Source organism: Pecten maximus, chromosome 7, assembly GCF_902652985.1.
Source record: "Pecten maximus chromosome 7, xPecMax1.1, whole genome shotgun sequence".
Classification (NCBI taxonomy): Eukaryota; Metazoa; Mollusca; class Bivalvia; order Pectinida; family Pectinidae; genus Pecten; species Pecten maximus.
Window position 1 is genome coordinate 5,700,405 of NC_047021.1, and position 20,644 is coordinate 5,721,048.

The 20,644-nt window shown below is 33.8% G+C and overlaps 2 protein-coding genes across 4 annotated transcripts; one reads left to right on the top strand and one right to left on the bottom strand.

Moving 5' to 3' along the window:
• Window positions 1–6,938: 6,938 nt before the first annotated feature.
• On the bottom strand, window positions 6,939–10,460 carry LOC117331420 (meiosis expressed gene 1 protein homolog). 2 transcript variants are annotated; one of them, XR_004533547.1, is made up of 3 exons: window positions 10,332–10,460; window positions 8,509–8,651; window positions 6,939–7,895 (listed from the first exon to the last, which is right to left on the bottom strand). XR_004533547.1 is itself a non-coding variant. In XM_033890124.1 (3 exons), exons 1-3 carry the CDS (start codon window positions 10,021–10,023, stop codon window positions 7,758–7,760), a joined length of 291 nt encoding a protein of 96 aa, XP_033746015.1. In that variant the 5' UTR covers window positions 10,024–10,196; the 3' UTR covers window positions 6,939–7,757. The 2 variants fall into 2 exon arrangements, 1 of the variants encoding a protein (XP_033746015.1); XM_033890124.1 differs by lacking the exon at window positions 10,332–10,460 and adding an exon at window positions 10,014–10,196.
• Window positions 10,461–12,376: 1,916 nt separating this feature from the next.
• LOC117331421 lies at window positions 12,377–19,509 on the top strand. Of its 2 annotated transcripts, none has more exons than XM_033890125.1 (7): window positions 12,377–12,533; window positions 12,744–12,974; window positions 13,770–13,816; window positions 16,566–16,658; window positions 16,788–16,968; window positions 19,146–19,192; window positions 19,369–19,509. In XM_033890125.1, exons 2-7 carry the CDS (start codon window positions 12,749–12,751, stop codon window positions 19,417–19,419), a joined length of 645 nt encoding a protein of 214 aa, XP_033746016.1. In that variant the 5' UTR covers window positions 12,377–12,533; window positions 12,744–12,748; the 3' UTR covers window positions 19,420–19,509. The 2 variants fall into 2 exon arrangements, with proteins under 2 accessions (XP_033746016.1, XP_033746018.1); XM_033890127.1 differs by having other exon boundaries at window positions 12,407–12,533; window positions 16,791–16,968.
• Window positions 19,510–20,644: the final 1,135 nt, after the last annotated feature.

The following is a 20,644-nucleotide window of genomic DNA, read 5'->3' on the forward strand; positions in this document are numbered from 1 at the left end:
TAAATTTGAACAAGCATTCTGATTGGTTATAGAAAATGTGTTGAACCAATCAGAATGCTTGTTCAAATTTACCGCGGCTGACACAACATGGCTACTCAAGTGGAAAATCTGCTATCAGTATGCATAAAAAGTCCCGGGGCCGTCGATAGGGTGCTCGTATACATAAAGTAAGTGTATGTAATAGTTGTATTCGGTGATCTGATGAAGCGTACCTCGTGATTAACCCGTGGACTTCGTATTTAAAGCTATGTCCAATAGAGTCAAAGTGTGGTGACCCCGTTACGTCAACTTGTCCGACTAAACAAAATCGAGGGGATTTTGAAGTTTCACGCCCGATTTGGTAAATTAATATCGAGAAATCGACAACATGTTATGGCTTATTTTAAAGATTGACCATTTCTCTTCAATTTAAGTCCTACTTCGAAAAAATCCACCCAATACAACCGAAGCTACGGTACTTAGAAATAAATACATCAGATTTCAAGCCTGGGGGAGTTCAGAACCTTTCTCATTTATATGTACTCTATATGTTATTATTTTATAAAAACGAGTCAGGCACCTGTGCTATGACATCGGTTATGTCGATAACCCCGATTTTTATAAGGTTTTAGAATATAATTATATAAAAACTTAATTTATAGTGTTGGCTCAAAATCCCGAACCCGAGCCCATGTGATCATGTGAAGAATTATTTATGTGTTTTTAGATATTAATGTTAATAGTGTATGTAAAGTGATTCTTCATAACACTTCTTTATATCAGAGACCTATATACTAGGGACTCGCAACAACCGCTTTTCTCGCATAGTCACGACCTCACCTATTGTTCTCATAACCGGAGGTATATTTAGCACGAGATCTAGCGAGACCAAGCGCTGCGGCTGCGCAATAGGTGGATATCGGAGTTGTTTATATTAGTGACATGTGCCGTGCCAAGAGATGGCGACGACTGTCTGTGCACATGTGTCACCGCGTTTGGCCGAGATAACTTCACACTGGCGATAGTTATACCTATGCACTGTAATGTATATCGGAAGATGTAAACAACGATATTTAAGAAGTGTCTAACCGAAAAAAGCACCATTTTTCCGTTAAAGATTCATATAGAAACACATGGAAAATGTCGTCCGATTTTCTGCCATTAGACGATGATCTAAATTTAGATGTTATAGAGAAATATACTGACGACGATTCTTATATTTTCGATAGTGATACTGACCTCAGTCAGTGCTTCCCTAATTATACCGGACTCTTACAAGGGGACATATAATCACCTGTGTTATTTTCTTTGTATCTAAATACACTTTATTAATGACAACTGTCCAAGTATTGAATTGCAGATGCTTAATCTTTTCTTGCTAATGTATACATACCGACGACATGGCTTTATTTGTTAACTGCCCAGAAGATTTACAAATTATGTTTGGATATATTTGTTAACTGCCCAGAAGATTTTGCAGAACAAGGCAGAAAAGCTTTATTTTCTCTGACAACTTCTCTTAGAAATCATTGCTTGAATGTAGAAACTTATTGTTCTATTTTTGATTCGTATGTAAATAGTATTTTACGTTATGCATCGGAAATATGGGGATTTCATAAAGCACCAGATGTCGAAAGCCTACATTAGAAATTCTGTAAAAAAAAAATACTTAACTTAATAAAGTGCCTAAATCAACTTGCAATGACTGTTTACTGTGAATTGGGTAGATTACCATTAACTATTATGAGAAAATTAAGAGTGTTCAAATATTGGTGAAACAGTCGGTAACCTGGTATTGAAAACATGTCTTGATGAAATGGTAAATGAGAATGACGTGTGGATATGTGACATTAAGAATGAATTAGCCGCTTTAGGTATTGAGTACATTTTTTATTCTAATTCACCAGTAGACTATGTTTTTAAAAGCATTGAGCAGAGATTGACCGATGTTACAAAACAAAACATGTTAACAGATATCTAGTTCTTCGAAAGGTATATTATATATCGATATCTGATAGATAGCCACTGTGTACAGCTTTAAACCTATAGAAACTAAATATAAATGTATGTGGAGCATCCTCACACAAATTAAATATAGAAATAGGTAGACATAATAATATTACTCAAAGAAATAGAACCTGTAACAATTGTGATTTGGGCGACATCGAGGGCGAGTTTCATTTTTTTTTATATGTCCATTGTATACAGGTCTGAGGGTAAAATGTATAAAACAATATTACTACAAAAGACATTCTGTTTTTAAATTAATCCAACTATTATCTGTTAATAATGTTAGAGAGTTGTCAAATTTAGGTTACATGTAATATCTATATTTGGCTTGCAAAAGACAAAATTTATTAGTGTAGATAATTTTATATTGAACAGTTTTCATGTACATGTATGTAACACTCTCCTGTACACATCTGTAGTTGTTTAATGTTATATATCTTGTATACCTATAGGCCTTATAGAGCTCATCTGCACCCACCACTAGACCAGTGATTCGTTGATTTATTTCACCAGCAGTTTTACAGTATAAAAACCAGCATTAAAAACAATGCCTTTTATCTTTTTTTAGAGATATTTCTTGTTTATTAGACAAATGCTATAGCAAAAGTCTTAAGTAAAATGGAAAAAAAAAACAAAAAAAACACGGTTATGTTTGATGATTGATAATATTTTATTATTTAGTATTGAAAACTTTGATAGTACTTAGGTCATGTACCAATGGTAGATCTTTTCTTCTTTGGCTTTCTGAAAAAAAAAGTCAAGTTTAATAAGTATTGATACATTATGGTATAGAATAGGCAGAGAAGCTTCTATAAGATTTAAATTTGAAACATTCAAATTTCAAATACCCTGCAGTAAATTCATATACCCCAAATGTTGATTAAACAGATTCGTAAATTCAAAATTAACCTAAAAACATATATATCTAAATATGAATGGACTCATTTAAGTTTAATTATAGGGAATGAGGACACACCTGAGGGATTTTTGTCTTCCAGAGTACAGGTAAATATTTAGATTGTATACTGCACAGCATGCCTTTAGTGAACTCTAGTATTTTGGGGAGATGGACATGGCCAGCCTCAGGACAGGTGTTGACAATGAGACACACCTGTTGATTGATGTATATCTCAAAGGTAATAAAGGTGTGGCCAATATCCTTATGGTTTGGATGGAGTGGGGGAGCCCAGGTGATCACCATGACAATATTTTTTTCTGTAGACCCAGAAGTACAGGTACATACAGTATATACTCTACATATATTCTGAATGGACCCCCTTTGAGTTTATTAGGAGATGCCCCATGACTAGGTATAAATGTTTTTATCAAAGGTAAGGTGTGATCAATGCCCCAAAGGTTGGGGGGGGGGGGGGGGTATATATATCGGTCATAATGGGGGAAAAAATGGGGAAAAAAATATAACATTTTGATTTTATTAATTTCCCACACAATACAATAAAATATATACCACAGTATTTAATGTTTTGCTATGTGCAAAAGGAGGTACGGACAAAAGCCCCCCCGGACATTAGCCCCTAGGACAAAAGCCCCCCCGGACATTAGCCCCTTCACACTAATCAAAAAGTGGACAAAAGCCCCTTCATAAAAAACAAATTATATTTATTTTTTTTATTTTTTTTACGTTTTTATTTATTCATTTTTTTTTAAATTACAATATATGTTTTAGCAGTGGTTATATTAAGTGCTACATATATATGTAAGTGACTTCAGTCACCAGTGGCTTCTGCAATGTAAACAACCAGTTCGAAAAACAACTACTTGAACTGTTACATAAACAATAAGCTGTTACACAGGTGTTTGGTAGGTTTTTCATTGATTTTACTGTTACATAAACAATAAGCTGTTACACAGGTGTTTGGTAGGTTTTTCATTGATGTTGTATTCTCCTCGAAGGAAATATATCATTAATGGCTTCATGTGTATCAACAGTGAAATGTCTATGTTTGCACAGGTATAAATTGTTTTTATATTGTTTCTTTGATTTTAATCATTCCTAAAATTAAGATTACAACACAGAGGAACATGTTTGGTTAGGTACTTATCATATTTCTTCGATATATGGCTGTGTGTGATATTAATGAATAATAACAAATTAAAAACTATGAAATCTACACCATGTTTTTGTATTCATTAATTGAAGGATGCAACATATATGACAGAAAATGTGAGTAAGTTTGTGGGAAAACATCATTATTTATTGTACAAACTTCAAGACATTTTGTTTTAAATGATAAGCTTTCCTGAAATTTTCAGCTTACTTAATAATATAAAGTTTGAACAAATAAATGATGTTTAACCACAGACATATAATGCAGCTCTGGCATTGAACCAAGGACCTTCATTTTCCACACAATTATTCTCCAAATTTCAGAGATAAAATCAGCAGTATATATACAGTTTTTGTTTTTCAAAAGTACAGATTTATATAAAGTATACCAGCTAAATTTATAATGAAGGGGCTTTTGTCCGGGGGGGCTAATGTCCGGGGGGGGGGGGGGGGGGCTTTCGTCCGGAGGGGCTTTTGTCCTAGGGGCTAATATCCGGGGGGGCTTTTGTCCTACACTCGTGCAAAAGATATCATAGCTATTATATTCCAACACACTCATTCCTCGATCAATCCCTGCAATTCTGTATCAAATATCTGTTTTGAAACACTAAATAATTTACAAAAAGTATAATATTTAATTTAATTTACATTAGACTGATTTATGTTTTTTTCAATTAGTTTCAATTAATGCATTTCTTTCAATAATGGCTTTATTATTCATGAGATCAATGTTAACAGAAGTCATGGTTATACTATATAAAATTCTACAGATTATAGCTATCAAATCACTAATCTAATCATAAATATGATATTAAAGTTGAATTGAATATAGTTAATGGATAGTTTAAATTATATACACCTTCCAGTTAAAAATAAAATAGACGATAGTATACCAGCCATCTTTTTCTCTTGTTTTTTTTACTAGTTTTCACTGGGCAATAACTAAATATTCACAATGAATTACACAACAAATTTGACTAAACGCGATACAGTAACTATCGAGCAAGAATTATTTGAAAACCATTTTGAAATTGGTCAATAAATAAAAAAGGAGTTAAACTGAAACCATGTAGCACTGTCCTTAACACCAGCCATTCACAGTATAACCATAATTTGTTTTGTTTACTAATTTTCACTGGGCAATAACTAAATATTTACAATGAATTACACAACAAATTTGACTAAACGCGATAGAGTAACTATCGAGCAAGAATTATTTGAAAACCATTTTGAAATTGGTCAATAAATAAAAAAGGAGTTAAACTGAAACCATGTAGCACTGTCCTTAACACCAGACATAAGCGGCCCGACATAAGCTAACCAGCGCGGTAATCGCCGTGAAAAGAAGTTGAACGGTCACATGTGCAGTCTTCCGAACATAAAGTACGGCGGAATACGTTTGAAACGCCAGTTTACATAAAAAAAATTGCACTTAAGTTTGATTCCCGTGATTTGTTATCGGACAATAGTCCTCTATGAGCTGTGATAAAGCTGACCGTGTTTCAGGCGTACTTTCAATATGGCGTCTAAACATTAGGAGCAGCAATGCACTCTGGGATAAATCACCCGAACTTCCGCTCGGCGGTGACGTTTGGTAAGCCAATGAGCTTGTTGCGAATCCCTAGTATATAGGTCTCTGTTTATATGACCTTATATCATTTATTTATCAATTTTTCTTTTTTAAATATTTATTTATGTAGTAACTGGATTTTAACATGATATACATATATGTAAGAACGAGAGAAAGCTCGTTATGAACTAATTATTGTAATCCTATCGTTTATGCGTCGCCTTCATGCATTATTTGTCAAATATTCAATATTATACTAATAAATCTTTTAATTTGATTACGTCTTAGTTATTATATGATTAAGGGGAGATAACCGCTGCTGGAAGTTTACGACAAGTAGGGCTACATTTATTTTTTTGTCTTTTCAAATTCACTCTCCAAGATTTCAGTTATTAGAATGATTTGGGTAGATATGGTTGGATAGATTTGTGTAATGCATCTGCTATTAAATTTGAACGCAAGTCAGGTTCATTTGAATATTTTAACAGCAATTCTTATACTTGCCTACCTCTTTTTGGAATAAATAAATGAGATTTCATGGCTGTAATTAACTTGCAATGCATGCCATATTCCAATATATTTGAACAGTGGCACAATTCAGAATATTCGCATATACATGCTGGACTTACTTTTGAAATTAAATAATGGAAATTATGAAATATGTTGAATTATGACGCCGTTGCACATATCCATTCAGATTTTGACATTTCTATCTACATATTGTTCCTCCTTGCCTCCAAAGTATAAACACCTTAAGCCAACATCTCTAATGAATCATAGCTAATGTTGATCCAATATGTGATGGAATTAACGAAAATACGATGTTATATCTTCATATCTTCTGAATTGAATATCTTCATCTACATTATAAAAGGTATCTAAATTTTCTGAAGATATTTTTAATGCTTTACAAAACAACTTTCATGTTTAAAATTATATATCTCATAAAATCTAAACTGTTATCTTTCTGTTTGTTTTCCTTTTTCTTTTTCTTTTTTTTTTTTTTTTTTTGAGAAATGCTAAAGAAATGAAGTTGCTGCTTTTAGCCGTTTGCTTACATAACAGGACAAATGCATAAAACTGTATAACTGTATTCTGTCTAGTTTTGTCTATGATCCAAGGACAAGGTTTAAATATATATGAACAAAAATCATATAGATGTAAAAAAAATCAATTAAATGGATAGAGGGAGTGAAAGCTTGGTGATCATAGGACAACAACATCTCAATGGCCCTTAAACAGAAGGAATATTTCTCAACTAGTGACTTGTTCTTAATGTGGACATTAACCAGCTGTTACAAACAACATTTGTTTCCTTTCGTCAAATTTTATTCTCAAATAACACATGTTTTAAAATCATCACAACATTTTTGTAGCCTATATATTTAAGTGCAAACTTATGTGTAAAGGAAGATGAATATGCTATACTTAGAATTGAACACATTCAATAGTTGTATGATGTGATACTATAAATACTATGTACAATGATAAATGACATCATAATGCCTTGGTAATGTGGTCAATCATAACAAACAACTGTCATAGTACTCCCACGTTTGGCCTCAGTACAACACAAGATGGGCAAGCAATGGTACTTGTGTAATGTGATAATGTTAGCCACTGCAGGGTCCCAAGCAAGTAAAACAAATTACATACATTTAGAAAAGTTGGGTCCTTGCGTCTGTTTGCTATTTGAGCTGGGCTAACAACATCACGGTGTAACAAGCGACAAACAGTCAATGAAAACAGATTTATTAGACGTAATCACCATACTTCCATATTTTAAATGTATAATGTTTGCAAACAACATTCCTTCACATGTGTATTATAATGACTGTTTAATGTATTCTCGCCAATCTTGACTGATGAAAGCAATGCACCATAGTTACAACTGGACTGCTTATAGGGACACAAAATTATCCCAATTCTTTAAAATAACCACAATTTAATAGCGATTTTTTTCACATATACTGACGAATGTTCCTCCATGACTCAAGCATAAAGAATATGTTTGTGTTTGAGGCCAGACACCACCATCAGGACAGACACACTAACACAGGTTCCCTACATACAAACACAGGAGGATCAACCTCTTCATAAAACACCTTCCAAGATCCCTTGGTATATTGTTTAGTATTCATACAGTTTTGTTCTGTGGATGTCGTTGTCCGGGCATTCACGTTCCTTGTTGTAGTAATAGAAAAATCCATCAGCTTTTCTGCACAGCTTCTTAATGTATCCGTTGTGGGGCCATCTGTCTATAGATGCCTGTAACACAAATGACTGATTATAAACCAAAAACCAAAATACTCTGTCAAAAATAAATCTGTCTTTATAAAGGCACTGATCGACATTCAAAACGTAACGTAGTCATTAGTGCTAAAGTCGGCTGGAATTTTTATCATTGAGAACCCACTAGAGTGAGGATGGCTTATAACAAATTTCATTATTCTACTGTGTTTAAAAGCTATTGTAATCTTACATGTATCACATTTGACACATTAGTACTAAAGGTTCTGTGTATATATATATTGATGTGTATGTTATCTTAGGGCAGTTATGTTAAAGTAAAAGTATTTTGTCTTTGTGGTACAAAGCTTCAAGTATGAAAAGTACAACAAAATGCATATATGAAATAATTACAGAGGCACTTTTACCTGTCGAAACATAAAACTAGCTACATTTGTATTAATTTATATTAGCCATACTTTGAAGAAAGTAGATTTTCCTTTAGAATAATCTACATTTACTTTAGAACAACCTATCATAATCACTGTCAATTAATATGATTTGGATGCCTACTGATTGATAATTAGCAGTTTCTATCCTAACCAAAGTATCAGCAACCAATAAAAACTGAATGTATTGAAAACAAATTTACATTGTTGCCTGTCAATGTCTGATACTCTATTGCATCCCTCCAGCCAGCCTTTTGGAACCTATAGGCCTCTTCCACTGCATCATCCCAATGTTTGGGTCGAACCATCTTCGTAGGTTGTGCTGCCATTGCTGTGACTTTCAGTCCTGTCCACAAAAAAAAGACATATTAATTGCTTTAATCAGATACATATCATATTCACATCATAAATGCATAACTTTATATGAGGTCATTCTCTTCCCATACCAAACATAACTAGAAGTCGAATGAGGATTAGACTCAATTCTCCAACAATTCACACTATAAATACTGCAGTTTAATCTCTCTGTGTTTAGTGAGTGTAAACTTGAGCATCCTTGTGTCAGGCAAAAATTTACAAATCCTCCTAATCTAAAAGAAAATGTTTGGTGAAATGTAGTACACTTAAAAAGATAAATGTTTGTTTTCATCCATGGTAAACAGTTATGTCAGCAGATGTCACCATACCTTACTGCTGCCAACAGTCTAGGGAACTTGCACTTGGTTATAATACACTGACAGGCAACACATATTTTTGACATACCTCTGCTACTAAATACAGTCAATTTTCATTTTTTGTGTCATGAATAAATTACAACATTCTTGTGGAACTCGTCTGACCTCAGCTTAATACAATGCCACTCCTATAACGCTAGCCTGAGTTTCCTCTGCCCCCGACACCATGACATGGTCGGTCCATGACATGGTGTCAGGTCACAGGAAACTTCGGCTTCTGTAACATCAGCGTGTAGCAATCTGTTTGAAAAATAGTTGTGGCATGTAGCCTGTTCCAGAGCTGCAGTAGTTGACACTGGATACTGGAGGTTTGGTGGGGGTACATGTATGTATGTATGTGCAAGGGTTACCTTATCGGTTTTTTGTTGGAACTACAAATGTATGTATGTTACCATGATTAAAATGAATATTCATACCCTGCCTTCTCGTTATCACAGTTATGTTACCATGTGCATTATAAAATACAAATGCATACCAGAATATACTGTAATAAATCCTGGGGTGTGGCCCCAGATCAGTTACCCAAATTTTAAAATGACATATTGAACGAATCGGTCACACTTTGAGGCTCAATATTTCATTCTGGATTATAGAGTCTAGCACACAGGTACTTGGGGTAAGAAATTACATTTGTATATTATACTATATAGCCTCGTATTACTATATAAATAGATTATAGTAATACGAGGCTATATAGTATATATATACAAATATAATTTCTTACCCCAAGTACCTGTGGTCTAGCATACATGTACATGTATTTGGTAAATGGCAGCATATAAAGCTAATTATATTCTCACATTGCCCTCAAGCAAAATTAACTTCTATGTTTTTGTTCAGCTATAAAATTATACACTGTACATAAAGTAATAAAGTTTGAATGGAATTTGAAATAATATCGCATTCATAGTCTCAACATTTAAAAAAACAACACCTCTATATATATAGATGATACATTTTGTGTTAACTCTTACCTGATGACATTGTTATAAATTCCTCAATATATTGTCAAACGATAAACAGATCTAATTCCACACTGTCCTGTTTTGGATCGTTATTGTCAAATAACAACGAAGTATCCACAGTAACACGGATATCTTTCAATGTGCTATGCTTCACTTCAGACGACAGAACAATTAATGGCTGTCAGCTGTATCGATATGCATTATTACAAAGTACATTCGGTGTTCCACAAAGTGTAAATTGCCAGACCAGTCATTGAAGACAATGAGCCCATTTAAGTGTATTGTTTGTCTACCTGTGCGTTATTTGATATTATTCAGATAGCTTACCTTATATTTAACAGTCCGATGACACGAGTGTGCGGCTGTTAGATCGTATTTAGCTTAACATACAATAGTCCTAACCGCAGACTTGTTTTGAATATTCTTTGTTGTGTTGCGTTGCCAACACGGACAACACATACGATATCATTCTGTTCTCATTGGTCAAAATAAATTTTAAAGGGAAGTAACTTACCCTGAAAATATAAAGATTAGTTTAGGTAGCACAACATCATTTTTTATCATTTTTTTTTTTTTTTTTTCTTAAGTGCTTGCTGAATATATATTTCTATTTCTATTCTCCCGTATACATAATAATATACAAGTATTAGTTTTCCAATTAGCTAAGCAGGCACCCAATAGCATTATCATTTTTTTTTACATATTTAACAATGCAACTCAGTACAATTAGTCCAATTTTAAAAAGAGTTTGTTGTTAGGATATGGTGAATTACACTGAACTGAAACCACTACAATTTTGTATTTGTTGTAACACAGAAAGGCATTTTACATATTTTACCCCACATTTGGTTATCTATGTTGTTGAAAATGGTATTCCATTTTCTAGTGCCAGATGTTATAGTGTCTGATTCGGTTATAGAGTTTAAAAATATTTTGACCCTTTCCTGTCTCTAAGAAAAAAAGTAAGTTGAAAGGAATGTAAGGATAGGCAAGTTCTTTTCTGTGTGTATTAGATGAAGTAATAAATTCTTAAGTAGCAGATACAATCACAGTAATCACAGTATGACATCGATGTAAGCCTTAAAAGGCTTGTGTAATGTATTATCGCCATGTCATTACAGAATGAGGTTTGTCAAATAGGAGGTCAGCGACTTCGGATTGGTTGTTTCTTCACTAAATAGATATACATGTACATTTTGTATATGGTAATGCACATTTTGTACACTTGAAATAATATGCACTTATTTACACATACTATTTACACTTGATATATGTATCTTGACAATTCCTGGTGTAGAACTTTTCTTTGAATTAAAAACACATTTTTACACATTTGTCAATACAATACCTTGATATTTAAAAAAAAAAATGTATTTACCTGGTATTTTTCAATAAATTGTTCATATGTATAAAACAAATCTGTGTCAACATCCTATATTATATCCTGTATAATAAAATACCTTTCTGGTAGTATTTTTTTTTTTTTTTTAAACACAACTTTTCCACCTATCTTGATTTTACTGTTATACCAGATGGAGGATTTCAATATGCTTTCCTGAAGGATGTTATCATGGTTTTTTGAACTTAGAAAGTAGAATGCCTTAAGAACATCACAGCGGAATTTATTTGTACACTTATTTTCACATATTTTGATATATTCAGAACCACAATTTGAAAGAAGGTCCGTTTTGATAGAAGTCTAGTATAGCCTGCCATTTTTCACTACTCTGATAGAGTCTTATGATCCAAGTAAAGTTAATAAATGCAGTAAGATTTACCATCTTCAATCCCCCATCTGCATAATTTTTAGTAATAATTTCTCTTTTAACTTTGTCTGGTTTCCCATTCCATAAATAGTCAAATGATAATGAGTTGAGTTTGCCAACTTTACTATCTGGATTAGGTAATGCTATAGTGGTTAAATTGTGAAATGAAGCGACACATTAAACAGGTGCTGATTCCCATCTCTGAGTTTCCTTATATATATATATATATATACATAGATTTGTCTCTTTTGTGTGTCTAAGCTCTTATTTTAATGAAGTGGATTTTAACAACATTTTTCATATCCATACCTTTTCGCGTTTGAGGTCAATATATACTTTGACGTGAACACGTGGATGGCACAACATACACTCATGTGTACATTCGTGTAGCATAAGTGTCTATGTCGTTTCATCCTTGCCATATCATTGTTTTCTTATCCCGAATTCAAGAATATATTCGAGCTATTAACTTATAAGAACTAATCTATTCAGATACATGTATATCAAAGACCCTTCCTACACTGTGACTCCGAATGTTGCGCTGCCACCAAAACAACTTTGTTTACTTTGACTATTGAACTAGATAAAGGCTAAGTCTTATCAGTTATCGTACACAGGACGAGTTAAAGTTGAGTACACGGTTGTCGATGACATCACAGAAAAACGAGCCCGAAATAGACGAAATATGACGGAGAAGTAGAGGCGACCAAACATTCTTACAAAATTGGCCAAGCTGATTGTCGTTTTCTTCCTACACACACAGGTACACATTGTTCATTGAAATACTTGTTTCCAAAGCGTTTCCATCTATAATTAAATAACAGAAACATGTTATTGAATTACTAGTAATCAAAAAATAGCTGGAAAGTCTTACTTTAAAATCCTATGTTTCGTACAGATTTGGGTTATATTTCACAAATATTGTTGTTACATATGTATTCATATAACAGACAACTTTGTTGATTGCATTTAGCAACCATGAGATATGCTGTCGCCCTGATATCAATTTTTACCTTGACCTTCGCCGATGTACACAATGATCTACTGTCGACCTTGAACGTGCTTCACGACAGCGAAGCTTACCAAGCCCTTCCCCCAGAGCTACAGGTGTTGACGGTTGAGTTAGCCGCGTGTGCCAAGACTGGTGAACTAACAAGTTACATCGACAAGATCGGCTTCTCCTCTGTCCTCAACCTCATCAGACGTAAGTCTAGAGATCATACCTACCAGGAAACATTAATTTACGGCCTGATTTCTCCTATCATAATTTACTACCTTATAATTCTGACATAGATCCTTTTACTTTTATTATACAACTGTAATGTTTGTCACCAAAATCCTAACTTTAGAGCAATTTACGCAATAAAATGAAATGAAATTATCGTGATACTTCAATCATTTGATTATTTGACACACCATTTAAATTTTTCATACGTGTCAAGTTTTCATCATTTAGTGATAGCTTCTTAGAAATCGAACACTATAAACATATACTAGTGTTGCACTAGGTGAACTGTTCCTGTAGCGGTAACGTGAAAGGGACCGCTAACTACATGTATATTTCAAATATGTCAAAGCAACATTAAAAATCGAAAAAAAAATTAGTTGAAATATTTCTGTTTCCTTTTTATAATCGGTCATCTGTGGTCAATGTTTTGCTTTCTCATTGTTTTCCACATTTTCTTTCAATTGTAATATTCTTGTTTTGAACGATTCATGCTTCACCACACTTGCCTGCGATCTGCGTCTTGTCCAAATGTCATAGCAATGTTTTTGTTTGTTTGTTTGTTGTTGTTGTTGTTGTTGTTGTTGTTGTTGTTGTTTTGCTTGGTTTTCTTACACATGTGAAAATCTGTTGCATATTGGACCTTATCTGACTGAAACCTTTGTCGTTTAAAGTAAGCTGTTGTTTCGTACTTATCGGTGTTAAAGTGTAAAATAAACGCCTTTGAAATAGCAGTTTTGTAAAATGACGTGAATAATTCTATATTCTTAACAGATTTGCCCGTTGCTGACGCGCATGATTTAGAAGACTACCTCCTAAAGGTGAGATTTAACCTCCGCTACTTGGGTGATACTAGAAAATTCCCAAATAAGGGCACGAAATTATCTACTTTGGGTCATATCTAGATTTAGATATGGAGGCATCGTCAGAAAATCTACGTGTTTTTTTTTTCATTTTTTTTTTCAAATTGGCGGCCATTTGGACGGCAAACATTCGTGAGGGTGACGAAAATGCAGTAAATATTGCATCTATTAAAATCTCAATGCATAATCTATATAAGTGTATTGAAGATACATTGACCTTTCATGTGATAATGGTTTTGTTGAAAGTTTTTTCTTTTCTTTTCTTTCATACCACTCAGCCGTAAAGTTCCCCTTTGATCACTTATACATTTATGTATTTTACAAATATTTAATGCTTAGGCTATCATATATGAGCCTTCGTTAGAGTATACAACAAAAATAATGAAAAAAATAACACAATATAAAACTAACTATCCACTCTATTGGAGAAATTCTATAAAACTTGGCTAGGAATTCATCCGATAATCAACGAGTTACCTCCCTTGCTTTTGATAATATGGTCATGTTCACCAAGAAAATTTAAATCCAACGTTTTGCAATTCAATGTGCACTCCAATACATCATTAACACTCCAATACAGCATTAACACTATTATACAACATTAACACTCCAATACAACATTGACACTCCAATACAACATTAACACTCCAATACAACATTAACACTTCAATGCAACATTAACACTCCAATACAACATCAACAATCCAATACAACATTAACACTCCAATACAACATTGACACTCCAATACAACATTAACACTCCCATACAACATTAATACTCCAATACAACATTAACACTCCTATACAACATTAACACTCCAATACAACATTTACACTCCTATACAACATTAACACTCCAATACACTATTAACACTTCAATACAACATTGACACTCCTATACAATATTAACACTTCAATACAACATTAACACTCCAATACAACATTAACACTTCAATACAACATTGACACTCCCATACAACATTAACACTTCAATACAACATTAACACTCCAATACAACATTAACATTCCAATACAACATTAACACTCCAATACAACATTAACACTCCAATACAACATTAACACTATTATACAAAATTAACTCTCCCATACAACATAAACATTCCAATACAACATTAACACTCCAATACAACATTAACACTCCAATACAACATTGACACTCCTATACAACATTGACACTCCTATACAACATTAACACTCCTATACAACATTAACACTTCAATACAACATTAACACTCCAATACAACATTAACACTCCAATACAACATTGACACTCCAATACAACATTAACAGTCCAATACTACAACATTAACACTCCAATACAACATTGACACTCCAATACAACATTAACAGTCCAATACTACAACATTAACACTCCAATACAACATTAACACTCCAATACAACATTAACACTCCATTACAACATTGACACTCCAATACAACATTAACACTCCAATAAACATTGACACTCCAATACAAACATTAACACCAATACAACATTAACACTCCCATACAACATTAACACTCCCATACAACATTAACACTCCAATACAACATTAACACTTCAATACAACATTAACACTCCAATACAACATTAACACTCCAATACAACATTAACACTTCAATACAACATTAACACTCCAATACAACATTGACACTCCAATACAACATTAACAATCCAACACAACATTGACACTCCAATACAACATTAACACTCCAATACAACATTAACACTCCATTACAACATTGACACTCCAATACAACATTAACACTCCAATACAACATTAACACCATACAACATCATACAACATAAACTCATACAACATAACACTCCAATACAACATTAACACTCATACAACATTACACTCCAATACAACATTGACACACTCCAATACAACATTAACACTCCCAATACAACATTAACACTCCAATACAACATTAACACTCAATACAACAGTAACCTCCAATACAACATTAACACTCCAATACAAAATTAAAACTCATACAACATTAAACACTCCAATACAACATTGACACTCCAATACAACATTAACACTTCAATACAACATTAACCTCCAAATTCAACATTTGACACTCCAATACAACATTAACAATCCAACACAACATTGACACTCCAATACAACATTAACACTCCAATACAACATTAACACTCCATTACAACATTGACACTCCAATACAACATTAACACTCCTATACAACATTAACACTCCAATACAACATTGACACTCCAATACAACATTGACACTCCTATACAACATTAACACTCAAATACAACATTAACACTCCAATACAACATTAACACTCCAGTACAACATTAACACTCCAGTACAACATTAACACTCCAGTACAACATTAACACTCCAATACAACATTAACACTCCCATACAACATTAACACTCCAATTATTACTCCAAATATTGTATTTATATAACCATTTCTTTATAGGCAAAATGAATACATCATTCTCGTTACCCCTGCTCAATTTTGCCAGTAAAAATGGCAGCGATCTTGAAAGTAACCGGGAGAAGATTTTTTGAAAGTTGCCTTCATATCTAAATTTGTTTTGTTAGGGCTTTAAGTACGTCTGTGTCAAATTTCACGCTTTTATCAAAATGTTTAGCATTTTTCAGTTATCAGATTCACTTATATGTTTATATCTATTGTACAGGTCTTAACAAACGAGGGTCTGGCTGCATTACAACAACAAACACAACATGCTGAAGTCACTGCTACTACAGAAACACAGAGAGCAAATGATCGAGTAAGCATATATTATTCCTCCTTCTCTCACTCACGCCAGCCTTATTCATTTAATGATAATTACCAAATATTATCACACATACGTTTTAAAAGATTTCATTATAAAATTGTCATTTATTTCCTTGTTAAGAAGAGGTCAAAGAGGTCGACATCCGATTCATACCTGCATAATCTGGAGTCAAGTAACGCCTATCAGAGCCTGCCACTGCAGTACAGGGGCGTGTTGAAGTCTCTTTTGGCCGCCGCCCACTCCAACACTCTCACCCAGTACATCAGAAACGACGTGAACATCCTCCCCAAACTACTTCACCGTACGTAACTACTCATACTTAATAAAATGCATATATTGGGTGTATATCAAAGTTCCCATTGGTTTTTATGTGATTACAGACATTTCTGATTGGGTTGTTCAATCTTCAACCAGGTGTAGATTCTTAGTCAACACATTAAGTTCGATAAGGTAAACCGTGCTTTTGAATTTAAGTGCAAAAAAAATCTATCTTTATTGTATTTACTATCACTAAAGGTGAATTCCTAAGAAGAGATGTGCTTTGTAATGACACATGCCACAGGTTCCATCAATACATGGAGATAAAGACGTCTAAAAACTACATTGGAAAATTTCCCTTCAGAAAAGAAATATTGTCGTGTTTGTCACTATGCCATAATTTCTACTGTCGACAATTACACATACACACCTTATTGTCTTTATACAGGTACACACTGAGCATTATCTAGGGTATCTTTTATATAACGTCTGCATTTATATCGTAATATACGTTATATAGATGGTAATAATAAGTGTAAATGGTTGAATAGTATATGGCTCACGTGCCAGGGGTAGAATATTTACGGTTTAATCAGTACATATTGTAAAATAAGTAGTCTATGGGTAATACTCGCTAACAATCAGTATATACTGTAAGATATTCTATGGGTAACGTGTCGGGGTAGAATATCAACGGTAACAATCAGCATTAACTGTTAAATAGTCTATCAGGTGTCAGGGGTAGAATATTTACGGTAACAATCAGCATATACTGTTAAATAGTCTATCAGGTGTCAGGGGTAGAATATTTACGGTAACAATCAGCATATACTGTTAAATAGTCTATGGGTCACGTGTCAGGGGTAGAAATTTACGGTAACAATCAGCATTAACTGTTAAATAGTCCATCAGGTGTCAGGGTTAGAATATCAACGGTAACAATCGGCAGATACTGTTAAAAAGTCTATGGGTCACGTGTCAGGGGTAGATTATTTACGGTAACACTCAGCATATACTGTTAAATAGTCAATTGGTCACATGACGTCAGGGGCAAAATGTTTACGGTAACAATCATCATATACTGTCAAATAGTCTATGGGTCACGTGTCAGGGTAGAATATTTTCGGTTACAATCAGCATACTGTAAAGTTGTAATCGTGGTTATTTTCGCGGGGGTTAATTTCGCGATTTCGATGTGTAAACTATACGCGTTGGGGCAATTTTCGCGATCGATCCACCTTCGTTTGTAGTTCGAGAGTATGCAAATTGATATCAAAATAATACGCATGGGGGAATTTTCGCGATCAAAAGGTGTAATTAGCGTAAATTCCCCCCTCGCGTAAATTTCCACGTTTACAGATTACTGCTAAATAGTCCATGGGTTACGTTCCAGGGGAAGAATATTTACGTTGCAATCATTTTATCCTGTAAACCATAAGATATTGTACGGGTCACGTGTCGTGGTAAGGGTAAGGTGTTCACGGTAAGATATTTTATTGATCCCACGACAGGGGTAGGATGTTTACGGTAGATGCCGTGACAGGGGTAGGATGTGTACGGTATATATAGTGTAAGATATTTCATTGATGCCGTGATAATGGTAGGACATTTACGGTACATAAACTGTTACATATCTTATTGATGCCCTGACAGCGATAGGATGTTTACGGTATATATTTTGTTAGATATTTTATGGATTCTGTGATGGGGTAGGATATTTACGGTATATATAGTGTAAGATATTCCATTGATGTCGTGACGGGGGTAGGATAATTACGGTAATAATCAGCATACATCAAATTCGACACAGAACCAGACATGCTCATTATATGTATCTGGCTTTTGTCATTCTCCTATGTACAAGCACTATAAGAAAAGGGGTAAAATAATTATCAGCGGTAATCAGAAACCAAATTTCTTAAATGAAATAAATTGAGATAATAAAGACCACGTCAAGTAAACGGAACCCTATTTCATGCGATTTAACTGTTGAAACAGATACGCCGTTTGTGTTTGCACGTATATCTAGTCACGTGCTCGCATACTCGACATACTCGTCCACAAAAACTGTAGCATCCAATCGTAATAATAATGGATATCCAGGTCTGGTTAATATAAACATGTAATATTATTTGTTGTTTTCTGTCTTGATGTGTTGTTTACACAGTATCTGCATTATCTTTATAATTGTAACTTATATTTAATTACTTTTGGTTACAGATATGAACCCAGGCCTGGCCCGCAGACTCAACGCTTACTTTATACAGGTATATCATCTATGCGGTAACTTCACCATGTGGAACTTACCAAAATATACATGCGTAGAACCAAGTAACAGTCTCAGAATAGATTAGATATTCGTCTAGCACAATACAAACGATCGAAAAGTAAATGAGATTTACATAACACATTTGGCGTTATGATACGATTGTTCTCTTTGCAGCAATTACGGAGAGAGGGACGACAACATGCAGCTGATGACGAGGAGGATTAGATAATCGTAAACACACATTGACTAGGACAGTATCAAAAATAAAACAAATCAATAAAATGTATCAAAACTGGTAAAAATGTCATAGCTTGTTTTAATATTGTTGAAGGTAAAACTTCATTTGGAGCCTACACTGGTGTGACGTCATGGCCTACAACACATCCCTTGCCATCCCATTCATTTGATACGCTACACAGTATACAGGTATATGATTTGAGTTTGGGATAGAGGTCTTCTACTATATTTAATAGTCATATTCCAAGATTGAAAGTTAAAAGGAAAACATAGGGGCAACATAATGACTATTTTATGAGCGCCCATCTGTACAAATGTACCTTTTATGTCGATACAAACAGTTGACGTTAATAAGATGTAAACAAATATATTTTATTCAATTTGATACTTTTTTTTCAATTCAGTTTTACCCACTATTAAAAACTACGCAGATATTTTATTCTTTTGATACTATGATAAGCCGAATAGATATTGGTTAAAATAATGTCTCGAAACCCTATATCGAGATTCTTATCATCTGTCAGCAGTGATGTTACCTCCGCCAACCTGATTGGCTCTTTCACATCGCATAATGACCTAATTTGGAAAGGGAGATTAGCTAGGTAAATGTTTTGATTGGTTCTTGGTAACAGGGAAGTAGTCTACAGCTAATTCCCGGGGACATAGTATTAATCCATGATTTATTGTAGTGTTAAATAAACAGGTAATTATATAAGTATATAAAAAGTACTATTATAGGGTTACTGTTTATGTAGTAAATTTAGTTGTAATGCCTGCAACTATCCCACAAACCAACTGGTCCATGTAACAGCACGTGCTGACTAGATCGCCGAGCACTGTAAAACACTCATGTCAGAAGTTGTTCATTACACACAGAAAGATGAGTTTTATCGACATTTTTTGTTGTTTTGCAATAAACCCAGAAATATTTCGTAATAGATAATAGTGTATCTGAAGCTTGAAAAGTTATGCAAGGCTAAAAGTATGATTACAGCAAAGATGAAATATCTTTTTATCTCAAACGTTCCTGCCAAGTCATTTTGACAAATAAAAATTCCTATTTACTCCACAAAAAGCACACGTCAGTGTAGAGGATATTTGACGGGGAACATACACTGCCTCGAGTATAACTGTAAACATTAAAATCTAGATTCTTGATCTCAAAAATCAATCCCCCATATGTTGTCTTACGGAGTTAGAATTTAGATCATCA

What these genes read in the sequence shown, in the direction of transcription:
- LOC117331420 (XM_033890124.1), bottom strand. An exon ending in AGACATTGACAGGCAACAAT is followed by an intron (nt 7,896 to 8,508) that starts GTAAATTTGTTT and finishes TTTGTGTTACAG; the next exon opens with GCATCTATAGACAGATGGCC.
- LOC117331421 (XM_033890125.1), top strand. Translation starts at nt 12,749, where the DNA reads ATGAGATATGCTGTCGCCCTGATATCAATTTTTACCTTGACCTTCGCC. An exon ending in CACAGAGAGCAAATGATCGA is followed by an intron (nt 16,659 to 16,787) that starts GTAAGCATATAT and finishes TTCCTTGTTAAG; the next exon opens with AAGAGGTCAAAGAGGTCGAC. An exon ending in CCTCCCCAAACTACTTCACC is followed by an intron (nt 16,969 to 19,145) that starts GTACGTAACTAC and finishes TTTTGGTTACAG; the next exon opens with ATATGAACCCAGGCCTGGCC.